Raw genomic sequence first — 9,115 nt, forward strand, 5'->3', positions numbered from 1 at the left:
TGGAGCGTGCAACCGTTCCGAAATATCGGGAAAATAAAAAGAAGTCATACCGTGGTAAGAAACCTGATACTAGTGATAATCATTTAGTGAATAACCACGAAAGTCTTAAAATCTATACAAAATAATTATATTTTTACTTATGCTTTTCTTCTAAACACACTACCATAGTAAAAGAATTTCTAGGTACACATCCACAAGTATGGAACAAAATGCAATGATTCTGGGATTTGAAGGAGATGTATGTGCATTACTTTATTCAGTTTAGGAAAATAAATACACTCAACCTTTGACAATTAGTCTGTAGTGTTATGTAATGTAATAAAAAGGATGTATAACTTACCGTTAGTGGAGGCAGGAGGGCTGCCCCAGCCTGTCGCGGCGTTGAGCGAACTCTCGCCACCGCCACGGAGGCGCAGGCGGCGCGGCACACCCCAGCCGTCCAACTCTTCGCCCGGCAAAGCTTTCAGCATCTTCGCCTCATTGCTGGTCAGTTCGAGCATCCCGTCGAACGTGAGATCGCCGTTCGCGAAAGATTTCAGTGCCATCTTTGGCGTCGATGTTTCGGCCGTATCCGATACATTATTGTCATGGTATGTTCCGATTGACATCTTGTCATCGAGCATTCGAGTTTTCGTTTTGCATATCATATTATGAGCAGACTTTTCGTTTAGTAGTTGCGTCTTACTCATGTAAGGCTCATCTTCTCGTATAATACAAACTGAGGATTTAAAAGCGTAATCAGACTTGTTCATATACTCTGGCGCTCCAAACGCCATCTTATAGTTTAAGTTAAAGCTACTGAAATATGGGTCACTGTATGAGATACCCTGGACTGTTATGGCGTTAATCGATAAAGGAATGCAGTAGTTAGGCGTTTCGCCAATCATTTGGTTTTGTTGGATACTATCAACAAACTCTACATTATAAATATTATCTACCATTTTTACACTAACTCGCTGACTTTCATTCTTCTCTTCGACTCGCTTAAAAGCACCAAATTTATTTGTGTTCACCGCCGACATGGAGGTGGAGTAATTACATTGCATTGGTTCGGTAACAGTATCAATATTGGAGTAACAATTATCCTTAATTAGATGTGGAACACATAATATTACAGAAACATTAGACATCAGACAATTATTATAAATAGAGTAATTTTCTACAATATCCACCTAGCATTATACTTATTTTCACAGATTGCATATTGTTTCAATTATAGACTAAGTAACAATGGTTCGTAGTGATGCAGTCAATAAAGCAGGTAGCAGTGTTTAATGCCTCTGTGGCAGAGGGCGGGTGAGATCACCGCTGGAAGCTGCTGCGGACTCGCCTCCTAGCCCCGATTGGCCCAGCCCTACAAATACACACCACCCATTAGTTATATATATATATATAATATATATACACATTAAAACAACATAATGACCCGTAATTAATGAACAAAGTAAACATGTTTTTTAACCCTTAACTATAGTCGGGTCCAATGGACCCAAGTTCATTCTTTAAACTTGCGTAAGAATCACTGCAGGCAACACAGCTCTTCCTATTCCTCATTACCTTCCGATGGCACGCCACAGCGCGCACTTTAAGATGGACGTGTTTTGCTCGCTGCTCCAAACGTGAGTAATGGTTTACATGTGTTATAGTATACACAACTATATATATATATATAAGTAAGTTTTTTGAATGACATATCTCATCAATTATTGTTTTTTATTTCAGCTTCTAGTCATGGTGAAAAAGTGACTTATAATTCATGAAGACATATTAGACCACTGGTTGAACACTGATTTAGACAGTGATGAGGAAGAAATCGGCGAAAATTCTATATCTGCACGCAATGCTGTAACTTCAAATTCTGACGAACAGTTTTCATATAATGAAGGGATTTTGTCAGAATTGGTGATCATGAAATGTCCTGAAATATCTGTTGCAAATCCTAATGAAAATAATGTTGAAATGATCATTATGTGAATCTTACATGATCTGCCTATTTTACATGGCAAATGTAAAAACTGTGTGCAATTCATGTTTATAATTAGGTTAAATTGCACTAGTGTCAGTTTAATTATGAGAAGATACTTTTAATTTTATTTTATTTTTCTAAAACAATTTATTTTCAAATGTAAGAAAAAGTTTTGTTTGTGTCTTGACATTTGTTCAATTCTTTATTGATTGTTTTTAGTTGACCTGATTTTAGATTAAGAAATTTACGACTGATATAAATAGATATTGATATATATGTTCTAACCGTTAATTTTATACAACACAGCTTTTGTCAAAGTTAAAATAATAGTTTAAAAAAAAAATATAAATATATCATACTCCCTACTTTATCACCATTCCGAAATGCATGGGTCCCTTGAAGCTATGACTATAGAAGTGTTATTTTTTTCTACGACTATAGTTAAGGGTTAAGCTGTTCCAAATATAAACAAAAAATTATAACAGGAAATTGGTAATATTTATTATAGTATATATATTGTTTGTCAAAAAGTTACTAAAAATGTGTAACACTTGCCTTATAGGACGGACGAGAGGCTGAGCTGTATATCACAGATAATGCGGGCTCGGCAGATCCTTCGAGCAGCTTTGCAGACAGCTCGTACCGTTTTAGATTGTCTGGAGGGACAAAGAATATCAGAATCAACACAAACAGCTACTGTAACATACTAACCTGCCTACACATCTCAAATTAGAACATTCCCCTGAATCTATTTTTTTGGTAATTTTGAGGTTATCTCAATGACTTGAAAGACCTTTCAGAAAGAAACTGCTTGACAACAAGACCTGTTTAATATTTACATGAACTAATTTGCGCTGAGTTATGCACGAAAAGAACATTAGTGAATTGTCAAAACCAGCTTGGTTTAGGTTCCATGAGCCAACGCCATTCCATGAAGCGATAGTAAGGTAGATACTTACGACGCAGAGACCGTAACAATTAAAAAACTTATCACAATTTCACATTTCTATAAAACCAATAATCTCAGGTAGGTAGGTATCGTACATAGATATTTGTGTATTTCGGCCTTGAGACTCGACGACTCGATGTTGAATATCTACGGACTCGTGTAAGTACATGTATCTATGCTATGTATATCATCAGCTACAGTACCTATCTATAGAGTGAAAGTTTGCACGACCTATATCGTGCGATTGCAGTGATTAATTTTGCAACAAATTATCACTCTGTACACTTAAACACACAATCTGATATAGCACTACACAATATTACATGAAATATATTATTTAACTAAGAAAAATACAAAAAATCTTACATGACACGGCCGAGCACAACGGTGTTATATTACTAGAAAGAACGAGATAGAAAATAAAACATGTTGCTGACGTCCCGTTTAATAGAGCGAGACAAGAAATACGCCTGAGAAAGCAATGGATGCCATAAATGCTAAAACGATAGACTACGACGTTTAGGCGCAAGTAGCGTCAAAATAGGTTTACAAAGAGCCATACCTTTATTTTGTATAGTTGTTGGCACATAACTAGAGATTTATACAAAATCACAATCCCAAACCCCCGAGAACACGGCTTCGACGGCTGGATGGAATGATTTCGTCGTCGGGGTTCGCACGCAGAGCTGCGAAATGACGCCGATTTGAGATGAACACCAACTTCATTAGTATACCGACGGGTATTCGCCGTTTTAACATGGTCGAGTAATAGTAGTTAGCTATATATAGTTATCTTGTATTTATATTACAAAATATATCTCTCTCTATCTATTTCAATAGCTTGATATATAAGTAGGTGGGTATGTGTATATTGTACAAAATACGTACCTACTCGGTCTTCGGTGCGATATAATTTGTATAGCCGAGTAGAGATAGTTAACTGTATTTAATTTTTTTGCAAATGGCATAACAACTGTGTACCAAAGGCGCTCGGAAGACGCAATTAAGTATTTATAGCATCTATATTACGTAATGTTTGCTAGCAGAGTAATAAAGTTTGCATTTCTTAAAGCCATTTTAGGCTCTACATACTGAAAAACTCACTTCGCTTTTGTCCTTTATTTACCCTTAAGTTACATAAAATCATTGCATTTATAGAAATATTTTTTTTTTAGTATCACCTAATACACACAATGCCTAAATAATACAGGAGAACATTTATCGACTAAAAATCTTACCATTCGTTTTGTTGTGTGCCTTCTAATTCACAATGTGTAAGTCTGTCATTATATTTATATCAAAATTCACGAGGCATCTAAGACAGAAGACGTCTTTCGATCACAATAACAAATTCACACAACATAATAAATGCAACTTTATGGCAAATGCTTTGCCAGGCAATGTTTTAGGTATTTGCTAAAGCGCAGTACAATACGGCACGATACGAGCCAGTGCCCATCGCCAACGATAGAAGCTGCTGGACTGGAAACTTTTCTACTCTTTACACTCAACGACGCGCAACACACGTTCCACCTAGCTGTATTATCGTGATCGGATCGCTGGTCGTGTCGTCATCGTAACCTTTAGCAGGACGCTCACCGATCAATAGATTGTTCATTGGCGAGTTTACAAGAACTTACTGGTATTTTTATATTAGTGAAGCAATGTAAGTACTGACAGTCTTATGTCGAGGTCACATTCAACTTGAAAAGGGACTCGAGGTAGAGACAGTGGTACTTACTTACCCTTAGATGAAATACCTTTGTAACGCTAATTTTACATAAGTAACTAGGACATTACTAATGACCAACACTTAAAAAGCTTGTTTAGTGTTAAATAATCTATTTTCAACAACAATGCAATAAAAGAAACCATAATGATGCTTACTTTCATTCTTCGAGGATGGAAATTGGTTTCCATAGTCGAAGCCTACATTAGACAAAATTGAAGAGAATTTCATACCGAGTAAGTTTATTTAGTCCATGGTTTAAACCTAGTTTAATCCTAGTACTTTATTTATTTATTTATTTTTTTAAACAAACAATTGTTACAACATTTAAAACCACTAAGGTTTTAGTCAATTAGACCGGGTTTTGGATAAAACGGCAAAGGTTTAATATCTACTACACTAACCAATGAATAATAATATGTAACAAAGTACCTTATTAGTTCTTTAGAATTATTTTGTAGCAGCCGATCAGTATTTATATCAAAGTTTCAAGCTTGACGTGCTCTCGAGTGTACCTGTAGGTCAAATGGCTTCCAGCAGTGGATTTTACAAAAAAAAATAGAAACAGCTTATTAATCTTTATGAAAACTTTTTAAACTTTCGAAATTTATTGTTTGGTGCCCTTGCGGGACTGAGAACTTTTAACTTGGGCACTGCTTTTTGCTCCATAAATAGAAGCTTATATTATTTTACACCATCAATATTGGTGCCATCTATTTTTTTCAACCACACAGGTAGTTACGAGATAATGTTTAGTATAACATAATTCTATGAAGGCCTATATGTTCTATAAAGGTCGTCATTTGTCGTGGCAAATTCTGTTTACTTATTACATTTGAAATTAATATCTTATCATGAAAGTAGATGACGGTGGAAGTGAAATAATGTTTAAAATACATACTGAAATCCAAAGTTCCGAGGAATTCCACTTTGAAATTTTTGGTTTATTTAATTTATATTACCTATCTAAAATCAGATACAGTGTAGGTGTTATGGTTTAAATATTTTAGGAAAGGATTTTCAAAATTTCCCCACTTATTCAAATTCAGATAAAGAAACATTTGTAACTTAGAGGATCTGTGTGACTGCTTTTAGCAAACCACATTCATTGACAAATGAAAGGCTTCATTGCGGTTGGTTACACAGCGATGTAAAAAAATTATATGATTAGCATGCTTTTTAAGAAATTCAATGACGCTTAATATTAGATTATAGAAAATAATAATGCTAAAAAAGTTTACGTTTATAGCCAGAGATCAGTACAGGTCAGGCTTCTTTTATTTTTTTTTCCATGCTCTAAGGTACAAAGATTCGCTCTGGACCTTTTGTAGGGAAAAGTGTCGTTTTTATTTTGACTTTCAATTATTTTGTGAATTCTAGTTTAAAGTGGAATAAGATAGTGCTATTGTGCCTTAATCGAAGACTAAAACGCGAAATTATACGAATCTCGAACTAAAATACCCGTATCGGCCCGTTTTAAGGAATCCCGAGTCAATCCAAGCACGCCGCGCCTCAAATTGCCTATCCTCTTTGTGGCGGCCATATTTACAGAAACATAATTAAACTTCATGTTTAGGCTGATGGCTTTGCCAAAGCCTTAATAAATTTAAAAAAAAATCTAAGGTACAGACAGGCACAGTGAAGTGAATGGGAATGAACAGGCAATTTGAAAACTCTGAATGATTAAAAATAAAAATCAATTGTAATTTACTACTTACACATCAAATACAGATCAAAATGCAATAAAATAATGTCGGAATTTTAGGAGACTTTCCTCTCACATAGTATAACATGATAAAATAGTAGTACAACTCCCGCTTTCTGGGCGCGTTGTTGCCTACACTTCGCTCGGAGCGTAGGGTTGTCAGATTATTGTTTTAGTTGTAACAACCTGTACATTTGTACGTACCTACAGGTTGTAAACAAAATTTGAGAAAATACGGTGTTTATCATAATCTTCTCGTGCGATATTGAAATGACATTTGATAAATGCCGTAGTGACTATCTCGATTATGGGAACTAAGCTTATGAAATAGAAATGAAATGCTGATAATAACTCTGAATTTGAGACACCCTTGTTAAAACAACATGAACATAGCAATAATAATAAATAAGTACCTACACCTGTATGTATTTGATGTAATTTTTTAAACACCGAGCGAATGCTTCAGTCCTGTAGTATACATAAAAATAATTTACATTTATTAATTGAGTGTCCCGAGCACGCGGGCGAGTCTGGCTTGAATTTGATCTACACGGCGGCCCGCGTTTTTATTATTCAGAGGAATTTAAATGTTGTGGCCTAGTAAATAGAATTCAGATTCGCCATTAATGTACACGAAGGCGTGGTAACTGGGCGGTCACCGCGCGGCGGCCGCGAAAGAACTTTCTCCTCGTGTAACTGAGCGCTTACCCTTCAAAACCGGAAAGCAGTAATACTCACATTACTGCTTGGTGGCAGAAATAGATAAGGTGGCAGTACTTCCCTGGACGAATTCTTTCACAATAGAGCTCTACTGCTACTACGAACTCTTTCACAAGGAGCTCTACTACTACTGTCTACGATGACTTGAAACCTTTTGAGATTCCATATTTTGTCGTGATGTTTCCCTTCACCGTTGACTAAATTCCGATCTTTACAAGCTTAAGGAAACTTTCGAAATTGCAGCAGTGTATTTGGTACTTGGTGTAACGGGCTGGTGTCCGCAACTCGACGTCAAGGCGCCTGCCGCCTATTTTGCGTGTGGTTGCAGCAGTGTATCTGAGTGTATCTCCATGATGTTACCACACGACGGTGACAACGATATAAAAAAGAACTATTTCTATGAAAATTATGTATGTACGTACAGCAAACATGGCAGTATAATAATTAAACCTCTGCCGTTTTAAAGAGAAATAATGGAAAATGTTGCCGCTTTACTAAACCCTTGCAAAAAAAAATCGGAATTGTTGAATTAATCGCATTAATGATTGCCAGGTTTATCAATTACATATTTAATTGAGAAGAGAAAATTAAATTACATTTTAATTAGAAAACTAATTTTTCGAACTTTAAAACTCCTCTAATGACACTATCTCATTGGATTGTGCATTCGCTCTGGACCTTTTGGAGGGAAAAGTGTCGTTTTTATTTTGACTTTCAATTATTTTGTGAAATCTAGTTTAAAGTGGAATAGGATAGTGCTATTGTGCCTTAATCGAATATTAAAACGCGAAATTATACAAATCTCGAACTAAAATACCCGTATCGGCCCGTTTTAAGGAATCCCGAGTCAAACCAAGCACGCCGCCTCAAATTGCCTATCCTCTTTGTGGCGGCCATATTTACAGAAACATAATTAAACTCATGTTTACGCTGATGACTTTGCCAAAGCCTTAATAAATTAAAAAAAAAATGATATGAGTGCGTCAAATCGATTGTCAAATTGTCAATACGTGTTTGAGTTAGAGTTTGAACTCATAAATTTTTCTTGTGATAAAAGAGAGCTAATAAGATTTTTTTCAGTCATTGCTGTATCAAGTATCAGGCAGCAATGTTGTACTACGAGTGCGTGTTATGCCGCGTCGTTTGTGGGTTGTGAGAAGGCTTTTGAGGATGCCTCTTGCTGAAGCAGGGGAGCAGTACTCTGTATGGGTGAGTTTACATTTTAATTTTAATTTGTCTTTCACATATATATTCGGGCTTTTCTACTAACATATGTTAAACAGATGGTGCTCTTCAATCTTGATTAGTTAACTGAATAAGATTTAAAAATGAGGCCTTAAATTACTTTGTTCTACAATGGTTCTACATTATGTTTTTGTTGTGACTGAAGACAAAGACCGTGAGAATTACGAGAATAAGAGATGGAAACGTTTGGATACGAAACCAACTGTGTCTAAAGTAGAAAACGGATTTTTAAAATTAAGTTATACAATAAAAATGGAAAGTTATTGACCAGGGGCCTTACCATGAACTCTTATTACGATTCAGTTTAGTACCTGAAATGAATCGTTGTGAGACAGCACTACATGAAGTGTATATCACGATCCCGCTTTTTTGTTGTCATGAACCTATACTGAACTGTAATAAGAGTTCATGGTAAGGCCCCAGTTCATTTAAATTATGCTATTAATAATAACAAGATATATTTTGGACTTAATTAATCCATTAAGTCCACAAGATTTAGGATTAAACATTGTTTGTTATAACAAATTATGATGTCTGAATAATTACCTTACAGTTCTTTTATTCATTTAAAATAGTTATAATAATAAAAAAAATACTAAAATGGTTAGGGACACCATGTCTCTGGGACACATGACGGATTAATGATGTCTTAATGATGCAGTGTAGTAGAGTAAATTGAACCACAACTATAATGCACATAACTCTACTAGCATGGTTTAGCACTCTGTCATAAGAGACATAATTCTCCAAGCTTAACAACAATGCTATCATTCAAAAACATTCCCCATACACTACAGTCGC

General features: G+C 35.4%; 2 protein-coding genes and 1 long non-coding RNA gene across 8 annotated transcripts in view; 1 reads left to right on the plus strand and 2 right to left on the minus strand.

The window, feature by feature from the left end:
• Positions 1–1,350, minus strand: part of LOC113228485 (protein Gawky) — a 10,798-nt gene extending 9,448 nt beyond the window's left edge. For all 6 annotated transcript variants that reach the window (XM_026461814.1, XM_026461813.1, XM_026461810.1 and 3 more), the window contains exon 1: positions 341–1,350. In XM_026461814.1, coding sequence (XP_026317599.1) covers positions 341–1,130 — 790 coding nt within the window. In that variant the 5' untranslated portion in view covers positions 1,131–1,350. The remainder of the gene's footprint in view (positions 1–340) is intronic.
• Positions 1,351–2,522: 1,172 nt separating this feature from the next.
• On the minus strand, positions 2,523–4,443 carry LOC113228488. The gene is made up of 3 exons (XR_003310313.1): positions 4,154–4,443; positions 3,478–3,601; positions 2,523–2,622 (listed from the first exon to the last, which is right to left on the minus strand). It is a non-coding gene; the product is annotated as an uncharacterized LOC113228488 (long non-coding RNA).
• A 3,692-nt stretch (positions 4,444–8,135) lies between these two features.
• LOC113228642 (transmembrane protein 104 homolog) overlaps positions 8,136–9,115 on the plus strand; it is a 2,984-nt gene continuing 2,004 nt past the window's right edge. The window contains 1 exon segment of the mRNA XM_026461998.1: positions 8,136–8,278. Coding sequence (XP_026317783.1) covers positions 8,201–8,278 — 78 coding nt within the window. The 5' untranslated portion in view covers positions 8,136–8,200.

This window comes from Hyposmocoma kahamanoa, unplaced genomic scaffold (genome assembly GCF_003589595.1).
Source record: "Hyposmocoma kahamanoa isolate Upper Pololo Valley unplaced genomic scaffold, ASM358959v1 232, whole genome shotgun sequence".
Lineage (NCBI taxonomy): Eukaryota > Metazoa > Arthropoda > Insecta > Lepidoptera > Cosmopterigidae > Hyposmocoma > Hyposmocoma kahamanoa.